At 44.4% G+C, this 22,927-nt stretch overlaps 1 protein-coding gene across 13 annotated transcripts in view; it reads left to right on the plus strand.

The window, feature by feature from the left end:
* Positions 1-22,927, plus strand: part of apbb2b (amyloid beta (A4) precursor protein-binding, family B, member 2b) — a 407,406-nt gene that overhangs the window by 217,713 nt on the left and 166,766 nt on the right. For 8 of the 13 annotated variants that reach the window (XM_038791322.1, XM_038791325.1, XM_038791319.1 and 5 more), the window contains one exon: positions 3,432-3,640. In XM_038791322.1, coding sequence (XP_038647250.1) covers positions 3,432-3,640 — 209 coding nt within the window. The remainder of the gene's footprint in view (positions 1-3,431; positions 3,641-22,927) is intronic. The other 5 variants (XM_038791334.1, XM_038791333.1, XM_038791324.1 and 2 more) reach the window with 1 other exon arrangement.

The following is a 22,927-nucleotide window of genomic DNA, read 5'->3' on the forward strand; positions in this document are numbered from 1 at the left end:
CCCTTTAGTTGTGTTATCAGTAGTACCTCCCAACCTATTTTCCAATATGACCCCATTTTAACATTTGAAAGTTATTGTGACTCCACACGCCAACAAAAACAAAGCAGCATTGTAGCATACAGCATATAAATAAAGTTTGTGTTACAGAATACATAATATATATCTATGAAAATATGTTATTATTTTGAGTTTTAAGTTGATTTCAGACAAGCCCTCCATCATCCCCAGGCAGTGAAGCCACTCACTGCTTCCTGGCCCAGCATGACTATATGTGCACCCTGCAGCACGTTACACTCTCAGGCAGGCTTTAAACACTTGTGCCATCCTGATGTATCTTGGTGCTGTTTCTAATGTGCTTCATAGTTTCATAGAATTTACAATGCAGAAGGAGGCCATTTGGCCCATCGAGTCTGCACTGGCCCTTGGAAAGAGCACCCGACTTAAGCCCACACCTCCACCCCATTCCCCGTAACCCAGCAGCCCCACCTAACTGTTGGACACTAAGGGGCAGTTTATCATGGCCAAACCACCTAACCTGCACATCTTTGGACTGTGGGAGGAAACCAGAGCACCCGGAGGAAACATACACAAACACGGGGAGAAAGTGCAAACTCCACACAGACACCAGGCCGGAATTGAACCTGGGACCCTGGAGCTGTGAGGCAGCAGTGCTAACCACTGTGCCACCATGCCGCCCTGTGTTCCAATAGGATGTAGCCCCAGCATCTGCAGTTGAGGTGGAAGCAGGCTGCTGACAATGCTGCCCCATGGCCTGAGATGACCTTTGCAGCCATCCCATGCGTAACTGAGACCTGGAGGGCTGCAGAATGCTGACAGGTGGGTGCATCCACTGGAGGCAGTTGGACCAAGGCAGGGGATCTAAGGAACAACTGTACATCCTTCGTGTGCCTTGACAGAAGCCCCCAGATCATCTTAGCTCACCTGTACTGGAACTTCCCAGAGCGTGATTCTCTTGCCATGTTGAGCTGAAGCAAGAGCATAATGCGGTCAGAGAATCCCTGCTGGAGAATCCTGGGATAGGCCCCCAGCAGACCTACCGACAGCCTCCGCACCACGCAGGATTCGCCAAAGTCCTGCGAGACGTTGGAGTCAGAATACTGCCCAAACGGGGCGGGACTAAACGGCGCTCGCGGAATTAGGTCGGAAACCTTCCCACGACCTGCCCTGCCGGGGATCCACCGGCCTCCGTCGATTCTCCGGCCTCCCCAGGGAGGCTGCAGCCAGGCGCCGACCAGTGCTGGTCCACACAGCGTGGACCAGACAGAACGGCACCTGGGAGGTCTCCTGATATATTGGAGACCCCTGGGTGGTTAGGGTAAGTGCAGGTTGGCTTCCTGGCCCTCCTCCCACAATGTGGGCATCTTAGCACTGCCTAACTTGCACATTGGCACTGCCAAAGTGCCTGGATGGTACTGCCAAGCTAGCAGGAGCACTGCTTAGGTGCCAGGGTGGCAATACAAGAGTGCCCAGGTGCCAGAATGGCAATGCCAAGGGTTAGGGGGTGAGAGCGGCCATGCCCATGAAATTCGGGTGGAGGGAGTGTTTGAAGGTGGAGATGTGCATGGCAGGTAAGTAGGGGCCTCTGGAAAGTTGGAGGGGGTGATGTGTGGGGGTCCTAGAATGGATGGGTGCTGTAGGAGGATGGGGGGGGGGGGGGGGCTGTACAAGGGGGAAACCCCAGGGAGCCCATAGCTTGGTGTGTGTGGGGTAGTGCCCACGTATGTGTGGATGGTGACATTTTCCATGGATTGGGGGGGGGGGGGGGGGTAGCTCACTTAGAGGTCGAGGCACTCTTTCAAAATTATGGCTCAATCTCTGCGTTCAGCTCCTCGGTGCTTAAAAAACATTCTAAGGGTGCAATCCAACAGCCACGTTACTTTACCCGAGCGCGATATGGCCAGTGAATGCCAGGAGAGACATCCCATGGGTTTCCTGGCAGCCTTCCCACCTTGCGGAAGCCACCCAAGCCTCACGAGGCGTCGGAGTCAGAAGCACGGTAAAAAGTCGCATGACCAAGCAGCGCGCGCGAAATCCGATTTTACACTGACCTCGGCAAATTTGCCTGAGATGTATCGGTCTCCGGAGCGAGGTTGCAGCCAGGCACCTTTCAGAACTGGTCCACATGAAGGTGGCAGACACAGATTTAGAAAACAGCAGCTGCTACTTCATAGAAAGCTAAAACCACATCAGAAGACTTTAAACCCCCTTCCATCCTTTGACCTGCAAGGCTCTATTCACTTTCAAAGAGAACAAATTTGTAGTACTCTGCAATTGACAGGGTAATAGCTTCCAGGCAGCTAGGTGCCTGGATTATTTATTTGTATTTCGCTTGAATGTATCCAAATATCCTGCTTTGAACCTCACCTCAATGTTTATAAATATCTGGGAGATAAGTGCTTTCACTTCCTCTTTTTCTCAGCAGAAAACACAACTGCTTTTGATCTGGTCAGGAGCTTTCATTCATTGCTAAATGGGGGGTGGGGCATGATTGCATTGTTGGGGAAGGGGGCCAGCCGCCGGACCTCGCTATCAGGCCGCCTGCTCAAAGTGGTGGCCTGATCATGAGATTCGGAACGGAATCTCTTGCGCTGCCCGCCATGCATAACATGACAAGGGAGAGGGAATTGCTTCTGGACACTGCTCCTAGTGCCAGTTCAAACCAGAAGCACTTCAGCACCGGTGGGAGAACATAATCTGCCAAACGGAGAATCCAACCCCATAGATTTCAATCACACCTTGCCAGTTCTTTCATTCACTTAGATCTTAGGAACTGGTGGAGGTTTCAGTGGAAAGAAGATAATATGCCAAGTGTAAATCCCCTTAGTGAGGGAGTTTCAGAGAGTAGTTGGGGCAGAGAGAGAGAAGAGGAATACACAAAAGAAAGAGACAGGAGAGGATATAAAGATGAGAATGATACACAGAGTGCACAACATGATCATGGAGTTATTTGAGGGCCAATGTGAGGATTTTGAATTGAACGTTTTGGGGCTCAGGGACTTCCCCAACGTGGGTTAACAAAGAAATGGATGTTTGACAAGTGGGGTTAATTTGGGAGGCCAGTGTGACAGGCAGGATAGAATGTGAACCCAGAGCTGAAAGGTTTCAGTGGTTGCTAAACTGTGGTATAATTTAGGATGCCGAGGTTTTGCTTGCTTCAGTGGATCATGAGGAAATGGCTAGAAAGAAAGCTACGGTTAGCAACAAGGAAGAACTGGTTTTGATGGGGGCCACAAACAGTTGCAGAACATTATGACTTAGCGCATGGAACTGGATCCTAAAAAAGCCCACTCACCACCACCTGGTCTCTGAACTATGGCTTGCTTTAATAATCAAAAATGTGAGTGTAATCTTCAAAGGATTAAATCAGTGTTTTAATTTGGTTAATGTTTTTATTCAACTCTGCTTCCCAGCAGACATATGGAGTGATCAATCATTTCAGACTGACCCTGACCTCCCACCAGGATGGAAGAAGATCAATGATATTGCTGGCATCTATTATTGGCATATACCAACAGGCACTACGCAATGGGAGCCGCCAGTATCTACATCAGCAGAAGCCTCCGACACACGGAAAGGATCATTAAACTCTATTACCCCTTCTCCTACTCCAGAAAATGAGGTAATTTTTTGGATGATTTTACTTTTTTTGGAACATTATATATTAAGTCATCGTGTTTATAGATGTACATTACATTATTTATTTGGAATGCTTTCTGAAATCAATTGTGAGTGCAATTGAAGGATAATCATTCTCACTACCCTTCTCTCCCTCCACTGCCGTTCTGCATATCACACATGCTCTGTCTATTTGGACAGATGACTTGTCTTCTGAATTCTGCCTTTACGGTTTAGAACTGGTCAACAGGTGCACCAGATTATTGATGCTGGACTGCTCCTTCCCTTCAAAAAATCTCCTCTCTACTTTGCCTGCAGCTGTGACTATTTACAAAGCTCATTCTATTGTTTTAATTTTCATTGTTGCTTTTTTTGGTATCAATGTCTCTTTCCCTATTTTGGTAAATATTTTTCAAAGAATCATGGAGCTGTACAAAACAGAGGAGGTCATTTAGCCCAACATGTCTCCTAGTTTAAAAAAAAAATCTACCGAGCTTTAGGCCTAGAATCATGAGGTTTGGTTCATGACTTCCTCCCAGTCTGCTGCTGTTGCCGACATTATTGGCTGCCAAAGACCAACACGAGTCTCCCTCTGATTTTTTTAAATTCAGCCTCCGCAGGATGTAGTCTAGATTGGGATGTGATTTGAATGGAATTTAAATCTGTACCTTTCCTAAATCTCCGGCATGGGAAATTGTCACTTTTTTTAATTTAGCGTCCCAAATTCATTTTTTCCAATTAAGGGGCAGTTTAGCATGGCCAATCCACCTAACCTGCACATCTTTAGGTTATGGGGGCGAAGCCCATGCATACACTGGGAGAATGTGCAAACTCTACATGGTCAGTGACCCAGAGCCGGGATTGAACCTGGGACCTCAGCGCCATGAGGCAGCAGGGCTAACCACTGTGGCATCGTGCTGCCCGGAAATTGCCACTTTTATCATGTTGATGTGCAGTCTGTTTTTTTTTAAAGAACAAAATTAAAATTTCTATCTTACTAATAAATGAAAGTCAGGCATCAAAAAAAAGATGCCCTGAAATTAACAATTTAAATAGGATTTAGATTTTATCTTGGCTTCATTGCTTTTTTTTTAAGGGGCAATTTTAGTGTGGTCAATCCACCTACCCTGCTCATATTTGGGTTGTGGGGGTGAGGCCCAAGCAGACATGTGGAGAATGTGCAAACTCTACATGGATAGTGATCCGTGGCCAGGATCAAATCGGGTCCTCAGCACCATGTGGCAGCAGTGCTAACCACTGCACCATCATGCCACCCCTTTCTTGGCTTCATTTCGAAGTGAATCTGTTTTGTTCTGCAGTTTAAACTTTAAATGTTTTCTCATATCGAATTGTTATCATTCTGATATGCAGGGACCTGACACAAATGTGTCTTTTGCTACCTAGCTAGACTTTGTACAGGCTGCATATCAAGAAAACCGAGTGTTTGATCTTTGCAGCTATTACATGTTGATTCAGTGCATACAGCGAAGTTATAATATCCGTCCAGGTTGCCATTAATCCTCAACATAAGCAAATGGTTTTAAGAATACTTACCGTTTCTGTTTCCTTACCTTTATCCTATCATACGCCTATCTGATGAAACCTTGAATATTGGCATAGTTTCTGCCTCAACTCATAGAACATAGAACAGTACAGCACAGAACAGGCCCTTCGGCCCTTGATGTTGTGCCGAGCAATGATCACCCCACTTAAACCCACGCACCCACCCTATACCCGTAACCCAACAACCCCCCCTTTAACCTTACTTTTTAGGATACTACGGGCAATTTAGCATAGCCAATCCACCTAACCCGCACATCTTTGGACTGTGGGAGGAAACCGGAGCACCCGGAGGAAACCCACGCAGACACGGGGAGGACGTGCAGACTCCACACAGACAGTGACCCAGCCGGGAATCGAACCTGGGACCCTGGAGCTGTGAAGCATTTATACTAACCACCATGCTACCGTGCTGCCCGGTGCTACTCCTAATAACTAAACGTGAATGTCACAGCTTTCTGTAAATCTTAAGACCATAAGACATCGGAGCAGAATTAGGTCACTCAGCCCACCGAGTCTGCTCTGCCATTCAATCATGGCTGATATTTTCTCATCCCCATTCTCCTGCCTTCTCCCCATAACCCCTGATCCCGTTATTAATCATGAACCTATCTATCTCTGTCTTAAGGACACTCAGTGATTTGGCCTCCACAGCCTTCTGTGGCAAACAGTTCCACAGATTCGCCAGACTCTGGCTGCAGAAATTCCCCTTCATCTCTGTTTTAAAAAGTCTTACAACACCAGGTTAAATCCCAACGGGTTTGTTTCAAACACTAGCTTTCAGAGCACTGCACCTTCCTCGGGTCAATGAAGAGGTATGTTCCAGAAACATGTATATAGGCAAATTCAAAGATGCCAGACAATGCTTGCAATGTGAGCATTTGCAGGTAATCAAGTCTTTACAGATCCAGAGATAGGGGTAACCCCAGGTTAAAGAGGTGTGAACTGTCTCAAGCCAGGACAGTTGGTAGGATTTTGCAAATCCAGGCCGGATTGTGGGGGATGAATGTAATGCGACATGAATCCCGGGTCCTCGTGTGCGGAACTTGTGTATAAGTTTCTGCTCGGCAATTCTGCGTTGTCGCGTGTCCTGAAGGCCGCCTTGGAGAACGCTTACCCGCAGATCAGAGGCTGAATGCCCTTGACTGCTGAAGTGTTCCCCGACTGGAAGGGAACATTCCTGTCTGTGATTGTCGCACGATGTCCGTACATTCGTTGTTGCAGCGTCTGCATGGTCTCGCCAATGTACCACGCTTTGGGACATCCTTTCCTACAGCGTATGAGGTAGACAAAGTTGGCCGAGTCGCACGAGTATGTAACGCGTACCTTGTGGGTGGTGTTCTCACGTATAATGGTGGTATCCAAGTCGATGATCTGGCATGTCTTGCAGAGATTGCCCTGGCAGGGTTGTGTGGTGTCGTGGTCGCTGTTCTGAAGGCTGGGTAGTTTGCTGCAAACAATGGTTTGTTTGAGGTTGCGCGGTTGTTTGAAGGCAAGTTGTGGGGATGACCTTAGCAAGATGTTCATCTTCATCGATGACGTGTTGAAGGCTGCAAAGAAGATGTTATAATTTCTCCGCTCCGGGAAAGTACTGGACGACGAAGGGTACGCTGTCAGTTGTGTCCCGTGTTTGTCTTCTGAGGTCGGTGCGGTGTTTTGCTGTGCCGCGTTGGAACTATTGATCGATGAGTCGAGCGCCATATCCCGTTCGTATGAGGGCATCTTTCAGCGTCTGTAGATGTCTGTTACGTTCATCCTCGTCTGAGCAGATCCTGTGTATGCAGAGGGCTTGTCCATAGGGGATGGCTTCTTTAATTGTTTAGGGTGGAAGCTGGAGAAGTGGAGCATCGTGTGGTTATCCATGGGCTTGCGGTAAAGCAAAGTGCTGAGGTGATCGTCCTTGATGGAGATGGGTGTGTCTAAGAATGCAACTGATTTTGGACAGTAGTCCATGGCGAGTCTGATGGTGGGATGGAACCTATTGATGTCATCGTGTAGTTGTTTCAGTGATTCTTCGCTGTGGGTCCAAAAGAAAAAAATGTCATCAATGTATCTGGTATATAACGTCGGTTGAAGATCCTGTGCGGTGCAGATGGCTGGTCCATATTCAAGGCTGCGGCAGTTAACGTGGACGAGTACACAACCGCTGTCACAGACTTCATCAGTAAGTCTGTCGAGGGGGCGGCATGTGGCGCAGTGGTTAGCAATGGGACTGTGGCGCTGAGGACACGGGTTCAAGTCCTTGCACTGGGTCACTGTCCGTGTGGAGTTTGCACATTCTCCCCATGTCTGCGTGGGTTTCACCCCACAACCCAAAGATGTGCAGGTTAGGTGGATTGACCATGCTAATTTGCCCCTTAATTGGAAACAAAATAATTGGGCACTCTAAATATATACAAAAACGCAGTATGTGTGTTGAGGACTGTGTACCAAAGAAGACAATACGGGTATTCCCCAATCGGAAACCCTGGCTCAACCAAGGGGTTCAATCCCTGCTGAAGTTCCGGACGGAGGCGTTCAAGTCTGACACACTAACCTGTATAAGAAATCAAGGTACGACGTATGGAAAGCCATTAGGGATGCCAAAAGACAATACTGGATCAAACTGGAATCCCAGGCCAACAGCACAAACCCACGACATCTATGACATGGCTTACACGCGATCACAGGGTACAAAGCAAGGCCAGGCGGAATCTCTGGGGCTGGAGCATCCCTCCCTGATGAACTGAACAAGTTTTATGCCCACTTTGAACAATCAGCCAATACATTAGTGCCACCTGCCCCAACAGGCCTGGACACACCCACACCCACTATTACAGCCTCGGAGGCAAGAGCTGCCTTCTTGAAAGTAAACCTTCAGAAAGTGATGGGCACCGACGGAGTGCATGGGTGAGCACTCAGAGCCTGGGCTGACTAGCTGGCGAGTGTTTTTGCAGATATCTTCAACACCTCATTTCTCTGCTTCAAGAAGACCACCATATTACCAATACCATAAAAGTGTTAAGGCCAGGCTTTAGAGAATCCCAAAGAGTATCATGAGTTCACCTTACCCACAACTTTTAATAGATTGTGGTTATGGGAAGCACATGGGCCTACTTTACATATGTGGTGCAACAGAGTTAAAGTACTTTTAAAATTAAAACAATGTTTATTTATGAAACCTGTTAACACTTTATAAACCCACAGTAAATATCTTAACAACTATCAGCACCAATCATCCCCACAGATACAATATTCTATAAGTAACCTTTAATCTTTCCTTACAACATCCATAAGACAAAAGACCCTTTTTAACACCGAGATCAGGTTTAAATTCACTACTGAGAGCAGTTATCACTTTGAAATCCTCAAATGATCTGGAGACAGTCTTTAGATTGCAGAGAGGTCCTTATACAGCTGTTTGCTTTGCCTGCGGCTATCCAGCTCTCAAAACGAAACTTAAAAACACGCTGTAGCTGCCTGCTCAAAAACGCAAGTGAAAGGCAGACAGCCCAACTCCACCCACTCTCTGACATCACTGTAGCTATCTGACAGACACCCATTTCTTAAAGGTATACCCACTACAGCTATTCGATAAACACCCATTTCTTAAAGGTACTCGCACGTATGACAGAAGAACAAGGTAGCGTGACTCAATGACTACCGACCCGTGGCCCTGACGTCTGTTATCATGAAATGCTTAGAGCGGCTAGTCATGAGACGGATCAATGCCAGCCTCCCAGATGGTCTCGATCCATTGCAGTTTGCCAACCGTGACAACATATCCACAGCAGATGCTACCTCTCAGCCCTACAATCAACACTCGAACATCTCAACAACAAGGATACCCACGTCAGACTGCTGTTCAGAGACTACAGCTCTGCCTTCAACACCATTATCGCGACAAGATTAATAACCAAACTCTGCAACCTTGGACTTGACCCCTCCTGTGCAGCTGACTTCCTCACCAACAGACCGCAATCTGTCAGGATAGGTAACAACACCTCCCCCACAATAGTCCTCAACACTGGGCCCCGCAAGGATGTGAGCTCAGTGCTCTACCGTACTTCCTATACGCACATGACTGTGTGACAAGATTCAACTCCAGTTCAATCTATAAGTTTGCAGACTGTGGTGGGTCGTATCTCAAACAATGACTCCGAAGTGGAGATGGTCGATAGCTCCAGGTTCCTGGGGATCCCCATCACCAACAGTCTGATCTGATCCACTGACGTTGATGCAACAACGTCAAAAAAGCCCAACACCGCCTCTACTTCCTACGGAAGCTAAAGAAATTTGGCATGTCTGCTGCTCTTGTTGGCCCTTGTTCTGCACTGTAACCAATCACTATTTGTAGATGTACCATTTGTCAATGTATTCTGTCGATTTTTTTTTTGTCTACTATGTACATACTGTGTACGTTCCCTTGGCTGCAGAAAAATACTTTTCACTGTACTTTGGTACACATGACAATAAATATCAATCAATAATGCACATTGGCTGCCAACAGGCTCAGATGTTATATTTGCTGCAATAAGTGCGTGCTTGTGTTACTGGACCAATAATTCAACGGTCTGGATTAACATAGATCAGCACTTATAATACAAACTAATAGAAGTTCTGGTACAGCAATAGCAACTTGCATTTCTAAGATAAAAGCACATTACTGCGGCTGCTGGAATCAGAAACAAAAATAGAAAATACTGGACAGTCTCAGCTAGTCTGACAGCATCTGTGGAGAGAAAAGGGAGCTGACATTTTGAGTCTGGATGACTCAAACCGTTAGCTCCCTTTGATAAAGAGTCATCCAGACGCAAAATGTTAGCTCCCTTTTCTCTCCACAGAGGCTGTCTGGCCTGCTGAGATTCTCCAGTTCTTTGCATTTCTAAAGGACCTTTAACATTTTAAAAGGACATGATGTAAAACAAAATTGGGCACCAGACCACATGACACTTTAGGGAAGATGGTCAAATGTTTGTCAAAAAGAGACTTTTAAGGAGTATCTCAAAGGGGGAGAGGGGGGTAGAGAGGCACTGATATTTTTAAAAGTAATTCCAGAGCTTAGGGTCTTGGCAGCTGAAGGGACAGCCACTAATGGTAGAGCATTTAAAATTAGGGATGCACAAAGGGCAGATTTGGACACATGTGAAGGTCTGGGAAGATTTATAGGGCCAGATGAGGTGACACAGGAGGAGGGATTGAGACATGGGGTAATTTGAAATTGAGGATGGGTTTGTGACCAGTGAGCCAGTAAGGCAGCCAGTACAGGGTAATGAGTGAACTCAAAGGAGTGAGTGTTAGGATGCATGCAACAGAACTTTGCTGGATGTCTTATTGTGGTAGTCCTAGATCTGGACTTGCTGATAATGCTGGAGGTGAGATTGTTGGCAAACTCTCTTTTAATGAACATCATGCTAATATTTACACGGTAGACTCTGCATGAGACTCTACATAAAACTAACCCTCTACGTGCTCTATTGTCATGTGATCCTGCATTACTGATGACATAGACCATATATTTACATATTTAACATTAACCCTTTATACTGCAGAATACATAAATTTATGAAGGGTGGATTTTGGGAGGCCATCCAGGAAAACATGAGAATGATCAAGTTTAGTGGGAACAAAAGTATGGAGAAAGGTTTCTGCAGCAGGTGGGATGAGACAGAGAAGGAGGTGGGGAAAATGATGGAGGTGGAAGTAGGCAATTTGGAAATGGAAAGTCTGTAGGGCCTGATATTCAGCTCGGGCCCAAACAGAACACAAAGCTTGCAAACAGGCTGGATTAGCCTCAAACACCAGCCAGGGAGAAGGATGGAGTCTGTGGCTAGGGTGAAGATGCACAGTTCATGAGGGGGACTGAAGACTTTGGCCTTCCCAATATTTTATTGGAGGAAATTTCAACTACACAATGGGAAAGGCAGAAATGAAAAAGTGACAGAAAGCAGCCAGTAATTTCTCTCCTTGTGAAAGGAGCTGTCAATATAACCTTTATCTTCAGAGATGCTCTTTTAGGCACCTCTACTAACAAGAGAGGGTTATTTCTGTTCAGTACGATCCTTTAGAAAGGCAATTAAAAGTTACAATGGCACTTGGCCATCTCTGTACAGCTCAAAGCTGTGGAATTACAACAGGCATTCACACCTATAACACTCTTCCAAAGACCTGAAGAAATACAATCATCATGCAAAGCAATTGAGATGGTTGCTTATAATCACCAACCCTGAAATAAGACAGAGTAGCATATCGATCCAAACATGAAAAATTCTAGATAAAATAGAAAATATTCAGCAGGTCACACAGTTTCTGTGGAGAGAAAAACAGGGTTAATGTTTCAGGTCTGTGACATTTCACCAGAAAGGTTCAGCAGAGTGACAGTTTTCACATTTACGCTCAGGACACCAGTTGTACCTGACCACCTCTTCTCTCAACTCCTTTTTCAAAGGTTTTATCCGACTTCTTATTTGACATCCAGTTAAATATTGGGAAGAGTGAAGCCATTGTTTTTGATCTTTGCTCCAAACTCTGTTCCCTAGGTACCAACTCCATCCCTTTCCATGACAGCATTTGAGATTAAGTAAATCTGTTCACAACTTTTGTGCCACTTTTAATCCCACAAGAGAGTCCAAATTTATGCTGGTGCCCGCTTATTCCACCAGCCTCTCGATGTCTTTTTTAGGTTTTACTTTCCTATTCACAATACCCAGGTTTTGTGTCATCCGCAAATTTTAAAGTTGTGCCCTGAATATCCAAGCCTCGTCATTAATTTACATCAAGAAAATCAGTGTGCCAGTCCCGACCCCTGGGGAACACTTAGGGAATCTCACTCTGCACCTTAGTCCAGTTGGACAAACAATTGTTCATTGCTCTTTCTCCTCTCTGTTCGCTAACTTTGTATCCATGCTGCTGCTGTCTATTTCATTTCACAAGCTTCACCTTTGCTGGCAAGCCCTTTAAATGGCAATTTATCAAACTTTTTTGGAAGTCCATGTAGATCTCAACAACCCTCTTTGCTATTCACCAAACAACATTTAACATAATTTGCCGTTAACAAATCCATGCTGGCTCTCCTTAGTTAATCCACGCTTGTCCAAGTGACTTTATTTGTCCTGGAATATTACGCCTAAAAGCTTTGCCACCACTGGTGTTACACTGACCGGCCCGTAGTTGCTGATTTTATCCTCGTATCCTTTTTTTGAACAAGGGTGTAATATTTACAATTCTCCAGTCCATCCCCGTTTCTAAGGAGGATTGAAAGATTCTGGCCTTTGGCTGCACAATTTCTATCCTTACTTTCTTCAGCATCCTCAGATGTATCCCATCCAGTCCTGTGAACTTATCAACTTTAAGTACAGTCAGTCTTTCTGATAGCTCGAGCCCGTCAGCTCCTCTTTCATTTTCTCTTTGGCTGTATCTTCTTCCTTGGTAAAGACAGATGCAAAGTACTCATTTGGTACCCAACCATGCATTCTGCTCCATGTGTCGGTCCATTTTTGGGCACTAATGACCCCCCCCCCCCCCCCCCCCCTTCCATCTCTTACAACTTTTGTGCCGAAAGACGAATTTCAGATTCCTGTTTGTGTTCGCTGCCAGTGTCAAATTCTCTTTTAGCCTCAAATTTCCCTTTCCACTTATCTTACAAAATCAGAGGACCTAAGTCTGCAGTGAGCAAAATAAAAACCATTATCAGAATCTCCTGCATATTAAAAGTAAATTTAATCGATCTTGCTCCTGGCACAAGAGCATGTCGTTTTAATGGTTGGAAAATTTGTACTGCATCCATTGACCTGATGGTTACAAGTCTTACTCTATGTGGTGCAATGACATTAATTAGGTTGTGCAGTATGATAATGGTTCCTGGCGTCAGCCTGAAGCTAGGCATAACACTGTTACACTGACGGAACATTTTGGGTGGATTCTAATGGAGCTTGCATCAAGCTGTTTTTAATGTGGTGTCTTCATACTGAAGAGAAACTCCTGTCAGAAAGGCCCTCGAGAAGTGACCCCTGCAGGAAGCCCCCTGCTTCCTGTGGTAGACAATTCCACAGGTTTACCACTCTGGTGAAGAAATTTCTCCTCACCTTAGCCCTAAATGGTTTACCCCATTTCTTTAGACTACCCCTGGTTCTGGACACCCCCACTATTGGGAACATCCTTCCTGCATCTACCCTGTCTAGTCCTATTAGAATTATATAGGTTTCTATGAGACCCCCTTCATCCTTCTAAACTCCAGCGAATCTAATCCTGTCTGACTTAACCCCCCCATTCCAGGAATCAGCCTGGTCACCTTCGCTGCACTCCATCTATCGCAAGAATATCCTTCCTCAGATAAGGAGCCCAAAACTGCACACGCTATTAGAGTTGTGGTCTCACCAGTGCCTTGTATAACTGCAGCAACTCATCCTTGCTCCTGTATTCGATTAATCTCGCTATGAAGCCCTACATACTATTTGCCACCTTTTACTTCCTGTTGCATTGAATGCTTATTTTCAGTGACAGGTGTACAAGGACACTCGGGTCTCACTGTACATTCCCCTCTCAAGTTCTAGCCATTCAGATAATCTTCCTCATTTTTGCTACCAAAGTGGATAACCTAACATTTATCCACATTATACTGCATCTGTCATGTATTTGCCCACTCACTCAACTTGTCCAAATTACACTGAACCATCTCTGCATCCTCCTCACAGCTCACCCTTCCATCCAGTCTTGTGTCCAAATCGTTGATATGTATTGTAAATAGCTGAGATCCTAGCACTGATCCCTGCGATACCACACTAGTCACTGCCTACCATTCAGAAAAAGATCTGGTTATTCCTATTCTTTGTTTCCTGTCTGTAAACCAAGTTTCTATCCACCTTAATACACGACCCACAATCCCATATACTTTATTTTTACATGCTAATCTCTTATGTGAGAATTTGTTGAAAGCCTTCTGAAAGTCCAAATAAACCAAATCACTGGCTCCCCCTCATCAACTCTACCAGTTACATCCCTGAAGAATTCCAGTAGATTTGTTGAGCACCATTTCCTTTTCGTAAATCAATGCTGACTCTGTCCGATTCTACCACTGTTTTCCAAGTGCTCTGCTATAAAAGCCTTGATGATGGACTCTAGCATTTTCCCCACTACTGACGTCAGGCTCACTGGTCTACAATTCCCTGTTTTCTCTCTACCTCCTTTTTAAATAGTGAGGTTACATTAGCTACCCTTCAATCTGTAGGAACTGTTCCATTGCCTATGGAATCTTGGAAGATGACTACCAATGCATTCACTATTTCTAGGGTCACTTCCTTAAGTACTCTGGGGTGTAGATGATCAGGCCTTGGGGATTTATTCACCTTCAATCCCATCAAGCCCCCCAACACCATTTCTCTACTAATACTGACTTCCTTCAGTTCTTCCTCTCACTAACAGTTCCCCAACATTTCTGGTATGTTATTTGTGACCTCCTTTGTGGAGACATGACCAAAGTAGAATTTAGTTGGTCAGCCAATTCTTTGTTCTCCATTATAAATTCCCCTGTTTCTGACTGTAAGGGGCTTACATTTATCTTCAATCTTTTTCTCTTCACTTACCTATAGAAACTTTTACAGTCAGTTTTATGTTCTCTGTAAGTTTACTCCCGCATTCTAGTTTCCTCTTCTTAATCAATCCATTGGTCCTCCTTTGCTCAATTCCAAACTGCTCCCAATCCGCAGGTATGTTGTTTCTCCTGGCCACACTGTATGCCTCTTCCTTGGATCCAATACTATCTCTTGAAACTCATGGTTTGTCCATCTTTCCCGTTTGACTTTCATGCTAGACAAGAATTAACAATTGTTGCAGTTCGCCCATGCGCTCTTTGAATGTTCAGCCACTGCCCATCCACTGTCACCCCATTAATACATCCAATACATCATAGCCAACTCGCTCCTTATACCAACGTAGTTTCCTTTATTAAGATTCAGGACCCTAGTCTCACTTCGTCGCTCTTCCATCTTGATGAAAATTTCTATCATATTATGGTTGCTCATCCCCAGGATGTCTCGCACAACTAGATTGCCAATTGTTCCTTTCTGATTGCAAATTCCCCGGCCTAGGATGGCCTGTTCTTTGTTGGTTCCTCAATGTATTGGTCCAAAAAACCATTCCGTGTACTCCGCAGGAATTCCTCTACGGTATTGCCCAATCTATATGAAGATTAAAGTCACCCATAATTACAGATGTTCCCTTATCACATGCGTCTCTAATTCCCTGTTTAATGCCATTCCCAACATCACCACTGCAATTTGGGGATCTATATACAACCCTCCACTAACGTTTTTTACCATTTAGTGTTTCTCAGCATTACCCATACAGATTCCACATCATTTGTGCAAAACTCTTTCCTCATTATTATGTTAATTGCCTCTTTAACCAGCAATCCAACTCCCACCACCTTTTTATTTTTGTCTGTCCTTCCTAGATACTGAATACCCCTGGATGTCCAGTTCCCATCCCTGGTCACCCAGCAGCTATATCTCCATAATCTCAACTATATCATAGCAGCGTACATCTATTTGCGTGATTAATTTATCCACTTTATTGCGAATGCTCCTCGCGTTAAGGCACAAAGCCTTCAAGCTTGTCTTTTAAACACTATTTTTCACTGTGGCACTGTCTGTTTCTGGCCCTTGGTTTCTCTGCCCATAATTTTTCTTCTTCCTCTTTCTGTATCTTGTTCTTGCCCGTGTTTCCACCTCCTCTGACTCCTTGCATAGGTTCCCATCCTCTTGCCATTTTTGTTTCAACCAGCCACCCTAGCAAATACTCCCACGCGGATATCAGTCCCGATATTGCCCAAGTGTAATGCATCCAGTTTGTACTGGTCCCATCTCCGCCAGAACTGGTCCCAATGTCACAGGAATCGGAAACCCTCCCCCTCGCAGTGTCTCTTCAGCCACACATTCATCCGATACGTCATGCTACTTCTACTCTGACTAGCACATGGCACTGGTAGTAACCTTGAGATCACTACCTTTTAAGGTCTACTTTTCAACTTCCTTCCTAACTCTCTATTTTCTGTATTAAGGACCTAATCCCTTTTTTTTTAAAACCTAAAACATTTGTACTAATGTGTACCACAGCTGTTCACCCCCTCCAGGATATCCTGTAACTGCTCCGAGACATCCTTGACTTCCGCACCAGTGAGGCAACATGCATTGCTGGAGTGGCCACAGTAACACCTGCCTATTCCCTTTCAATTGAATCCTCTTTAATATTACATTCCCACACAGTTTACTCCTCCCTATGCAGCAGACCCAACCACAGCACCATGAATTTGTCTGTTGCTGCTTTCCGCTGAGAGGCCATTCCCCTCAACAGTATCCTAAGCGATCTATCTGTTTTGCAGTGGAATGGCCACAGGAGATTGCTGCCCTGCCTGCCTAGTCCTCTTGCTCTTCCTGGTGGTCACCCATTCCCTTCCTGCCTGTGGGTCTGAGCCTGCGGTATGACCACCTCTCTATATGTGCTATTCACAATGCTCTCCACCCCAGCCGCCGCTGCAGCTGGAGATGCATCCTCCACGCATGCTGGTTAGAAATGTTCCCACTTCCCACATTCAGCACGAGGAGCACACCGTGGCTTTGAGCTCCTTGCCATGTGTTACCCCTTTAAATTAAACCATTGGAAGATGCTTAATATCAGATAATACTCTAAGGCTCTCCTTTCCTGGTCCTCATTACTACAAAATCTAGCCCGTGCAAACTGTAAACCACAAAAAGACCTTAAAAAAATATAAGCGATAAAAGTAGTTACTACTTACCCGACCTTACCCGCTATTTACCAAATAGCTCTCTTCCTTGTAGCTTCTATTGCAGCAGGGTAAGACTGCTCTCCGAAGAATTAAAAAGTTAGAAAGCAAAGAAAAAAATTCACAAAACACCACTTTCCCTTCTGCATCAAATTCACATTCATTTAGTCTCTCATTTACCTTTAAGTGGATGTTGAATCTGGAGTCATATCCTGCATAAAAATCCATTTGCTTTTATAGCTTCCAGTTTGTTCATGAGGACTGCAATAGATGTTAGGTCTAAAGTAAATAAAGGGGAAAACAAATGGATTCCCTTTAGACTGGCACTGCTCCTTGATCTCCTGTATAACTGTCACCTGTCCTACATGTTTCACATGAGAGAAATCCAGTCTGTTGCAATTAAGAGGGGGACCTTGAAAGCCATTGATATAAGTTAGATCTTTCTGCAATTAGCAGGTACTGTCTTTTTATGTGGATAGGAGCCACATCTGTGGGATACATTCATGTGTGTTTCAAACAAAATCTAGTCACCTGTCTCGGAAGGATTGCTCCAAACAATTTATTTTGCAGACAGCATACTTTAGATATTTCAGGTACCACCTATGTATGCTGCTCTACTGAGGTGCTCAGCTGTGACTACTTTTTCAGCTTGTGAAATAATAGGATCCCTGTAGGGGCATTGGCTTATTTTTCTGACGCAGGCATTGCAGAGGATGGGATGTGACTTTTGTGATGTAGGATTGTTCTATCCATGATACCCAGATAAATTAGGACCTGCAATTTCAATAAGGTCCTTCAGATATCAAATTAAGAGACAAAATGTTATAACTTGTACATGACATTCCTCATGCCTCAGGTGCTCAAATCTCCTAATAGACAACAATCTGTTGCTCTGATTGTGTTGTGTGCATGACAAATATTTGTCTGAAACTCTCATGACTGTGGAGGATGCGTTTCTAAAACAGGTAATTTTGGATAGTTTGAATGTGTTAGGCTATTCAGAACTGTGGGTGAGTAACAAGTTGGATATTAATGCTAACTTGCCACCAGATAGTTGATTTAAAAAAAAAAAGAGCTTTCAAACTCCATTAGCCCACACGTTAAGAAATGAAAAATGAAATTGTGGTCTTGAAAGCTCATGTGTCAACAACACAGAACTAGACTAGTTGTATGTTGGAGCGTAATTGCCTGGATTTTCTGGTTGTAATGATAGCGAAACTTTCAACTTTCGATTGTGAAAATGTCAACTTTCATGTAATTACTCTGTGAAATTTGCAGCAACTTGTTCCACCCGCACGTGCAAAGCTAAACACTGAAATCCAGAAATTCTACCGTGCTGATTGTCCTGGCACAAGAGAAGGAGGCTGAGGAAGAAAATGGCACAGGATCTATAACCACTTATGTTGTGGAGGGTAATAATGTGGATATCTCAAAACATGCGGCACGCATAGACAGAGTGGGCAGATCATGATTCTGTTAATCATCTCTTAGCACTGTCTGGGTATTAAAAGATAAGAAAAGTTGTCAGGACAATGATTGAAAGATATTTTATTATTGATGTCTTTTTAGAAAACAGGGCGGATTGAGTGACCACTTTGCGGAACACCTCTACACGGTCCGCAAGAATGAAAAACTACCTCATAGTAGTGTGCCACCAGTCTCTCCAATTGTGTGTTGCAGTTGGTGATGACCACCCCGCCTTTCTTTACAGTGAAGCCATTTTCTTTGCTGATGGATCTGTTCCTTTTTGATCCCTTCATACATGCCCCGAGCCGTGTGTCAAAGGATACTTAGGCAATCTGGCCATTGCCTAGCAGTCTTGTGGCCTTTACTTCAAGCAGATCTTAATATATTCCGTCTCCTCACTCAGATCTCTTGTAATCAGTGACAAGTTCCATCAAAGTGATGTTAGCCTTGAATGCCAATCATTATATTTGTACCCTTGCTTCCCTTTCATTGAGAGTGCAGTTAGTAGATGGCGTCTTGAAGTATGTTCTGTTCCACTTCTGCGCTCTGTGGGAATGCCAGAGGTCAGCTATTCAATAGTTGAAGAACTGCTGTTTTTTATTGGGGTAGGCAAAATGGCTGATATTGATAGCAGGATGTAATTTGTGCTTTGAGTGAAAAAAAAATTGAGTGTTGCATCCTAATCCAGGTGCACACCAGTGAGTGATCTGAATCACAACCAGTGCTGTAATAGCTGAATGTGTTAAGAATGCTGTTCAGAGTCACATCTGGTGACTATCAGATTCAGCTGGTGCCAGTACCCTGATCTTTGATGTCTCCAGGACAATTTGTGGCATGATTTGTTCTGAAAGATGTTAGCTGCACAAAGCTTGCAGTAGCAACAAAACAAAACTAGTCCCTCTCGATTCTGATTTAGCTTTTCCCTGGCCACAGTGTCCGAGGTGGCAAGGCCATGCCTCATGTTCTGCACTATCTCTTGCACTGAAATCCCCCAGTAGGTGAAGATGTCCTGACTTGGGGATCCTGCTGATAGCTGTGACAAGCTCCTCATGGAGCTAATCTTTCACTTCCGTGTGGAGCACAGCATTGGAGTATAGATACTGATGAAGTTAACTGACGCTGATGGAGAGAACACATTCTGAACCATTTGTGGGGGGGGTTCTATCATTTGAGAGTATCGAGTTCTTTGCAACCAAGCCCACACCTTCTTCATGCATTTCCCCTCAGCTCTTCCCCTGCTGAATTAATGTGTAATGTTTTTCTTTCAGTGATCCACTCTTGGTGAGCCTGGTCTCTTGTAGGGAGACAATGTCAGTGTTCAGCATATCATGTTCTATGTCAATCACAGATGTCTTTCCCAAGTTATCTCACTGTAAGTTGTCTGTCAGCCTCGCGCATTTGGCCCTGACATTCCAACTTGTCAATCAAATAGTTGGCATCTTTTTATTAATTTTGCTTGTTTTTCTCGTGGAATAGATTTTATCCACTTGTTGAGCAGAGGCTCCAAACACCCAATGAAGCCGATGGACCCTGCAGGTCAACACCTTACTAGTCGGGGGTTGCTCAACTTGTGGGACACAATGGTTTCTTACCCCTGCCAGACAGCCCATAGTACCCATTCGCTACCCCAATCGAGTTGGACGTATCACTCATAATGGCTGCCTCTCATGTTGTGTTAATGTTCTGCACTCAAACTGGAGTGTCCTGTCCAAGACTCAAGCCCGGGAAAACTTTATGGAGACCCTGGGTCACCAAAATGTAAGGGTCTTCCTCTTGAACTCCCTGCTGGGTCCGAAGGAATAGCAAAGCACTATGTTTGGCATTGCCTTGATTGAAGGAATTACTGGAAAGATGGCATATTTAGACATCAAGCTGCCTTTGGGTTCAAGTACAGATTTTTTTATCAGGGCTTACTCGCTTTCAACTCTGCCGAGGTATTCACAACACAGTGGAGCTGGGATTTTAGTTCATGAGCGCCAGGGTTGTTCACATGTGTACTGCAGGTTGGGGGCCAAATCTCCTCCAAGTTTCCTGGAAGCTTTAGCGTTGAGCCACTTGGAACCCAGTTTCTGTGCATCACCATGAGGCGGCAAAGATAAATCATAGAATCTACAGTGCAGAAGGAGGTCACTCAGCCCATCGGGTCTGCACCGGCTCTTGGAAAGAACACTGTACCTAAGCCCACCCACCACCCTATCTCCGTAACACAGTAACCCCACCTAACCTCTTTGGATACTAAGGGCAATTTAGCATGGCCAATCCATCTAACCTGCACATCTTTGGACTGTGGGAGGAAACCGGAGCACCTGGCGGAAACCCACGCAGACGGGGGGAGAATGTGCAGATTCCGCATAGACAGTGACCCAAGCAGAGAATTGGACCTGGGGCTCGGGGGCTGTGAAGCAACTATGCTACTACGCCGCCCGTGCCAATGGAGAAGCTGTGTACTGACAGGGTGCGGTTTATACATTTCTCTCTTTATTTCACATTGCTGCAGCAATGGCTGAAAATGAAAAGCAAACTAGTCACAAAAGCGGAAAACATGTTACCGTTCTTCACCCACACACTACTTAAATTACATTGACGTATTGGCATATTACATCAAACTGTTGGACAGACTTTGTTCATGACAGCTTAATGATTTGTGTTCCTGGACTCCCAAAGTCCTTTGTACCTCTACTATATTGAAAGTATTCTGTTCTGTTATCCGTTTTAAAGCCAAAGTGGATGACCTCACGTTTGCCTACATTGCAATCCATTTGTCACAGTTTTTAAAAATAAATTTAGAGTACCCAATTCATTTTTTCCAATTAAGGGGCAATTTAGCTTGGCCATCCACTGAGCCTGCACATCTTTGGGTTGTGAGGGCGAAACCCACGCAAACATGGGGAGAAGGTGCAAACTCCACACGGACAGTGACCCAGGGCCGGGATCGAACCTGGTACCTTGGCGCCGTGAGGCAGCAGGGCTAACCCACTGCACAACCGTGCTGCCCGTATTTGTCACAGTTTTTAACCATTTGGCGCAGGCATATTTGGATGTATTGTTTCTATCCCATCATTTAAGTGTGTGATGAAGATTAGTTGAGGCCCCAACATAGATCTTTACTGTTGTATTTTTATAATGATATAAAGACAGCAATTGTTCAGAAGGGATTACATAAACGTGTTGCAAATTCATCTAATTAGAATAGGCACATGAGAACATATATACAAGGATAGAAAGTTTGAAGAGCTGTGTGTGCTATGTTCTGCTCACAGGCCTAAGTGAAACTGAGACTGGATCACATGACATTCTAGTGATGCTATTTCTTAAAGGCATATTGCAACACTTAGGGACATCACTGGTCACTTAGGTTCCCTGCCCATTGTCACAACTCTGTCTACATCCACCTAGTCAGTTTCCTAACCAGGTCAATAATTTGCCTTCAATACTCTGAGCTTCAACTTTAGCTAAGTATTAAGTTAGGGACCATGAGGGATTTTATCAAATGCTATCTGGAAGTCCATATAAATAACTCTTGTCACCACATCAAAAAGGTAAATCAAACTCATCAGGCGTGGGCCAACCTCTACGCTCTCTGATCAGCTGAAAATTTTCAAGGTGTTCAGTGACATTATTCTTATTTACAGTTTTACTATTTTCCCTGTTCGGCTAATCGGTCTATCATTCTCTGGTTTCACTTTCTCACCCTTTTCAAACAGTGGATCGATGTGTAATTTTTCACTCAAAATGAACCGTAACCCAGTCAAGAAACCTTTGATAGACTATTGTTAGGGCATCTTCAATGTTTTCCCCTACTACCTTTTAAACACTTAGATGAAAACCATCTGGGATTTGTAATTCTTTCGGGCCGTTGTTTTCTTTGTTACTGTTATTTTGGTTACATTAATTTTGGGGAATCCCTGTTCTAATTCAGCATTAAATTATTTGGGATTTTGGCATGCAGACTTCTTCCTCTGCTGTAAATATTGATGCAAAATTATTCAACATGTCAATGAAAATGGGAAATGGCGGACGATGTCAATGTTATTGTGTTTCAAGGTGTCTACTTTGCTCCTGATCTCTCTCTGCTGAATTGCAAAAAAACATTGTATTTGATATCCCTTGCAACTTTATTCATCCTTCCTTCCAGTAGTGATGATTTGTTTTGTCACTTTTGCTGTTGTTTGTATCTTTCCCATTTCCAGAATCTGTTCTGTTTTTTGTTTATTTGCATACTTTTTCGTCTTAGTCTCCCCTTACCTTTTTAGATGTCTGCGCTATATTTTTTGGCATGTAGAGGTTTTATCTTTTTACGGATGTAAACTAGTTCCTTATCACATCAAAATTTGTTTTGAGCACCTCCCTTTGACCTCCTGTCACATGAATAGATTTGTCCCATTTGCAGTGGACCGTTTCTGTCTCTTCCCATTAGAATTAGCCTTGCCTCAATTCAGAATTTGCATCTCTTGCTTCCAAGCATTGGGTTGAACACTATCATATTATGATTGCTATTAGATAAGT

Source organism: Scyliorhinus canicula, chromosome 3 (genome assembly GCF_902713615.1).
Source record: "Scyliorhinus canicula chromosome 3, sScyCan1.1, whole genome shotgun sequence".
Taxonomy (NCBI): Eukaryota; Metazoa; Chordata; class Chondrichthyes; order Carcharhiniformes; family Scyliorhinidae; genus Scyliorhinus; species Scyliorhinus canicula.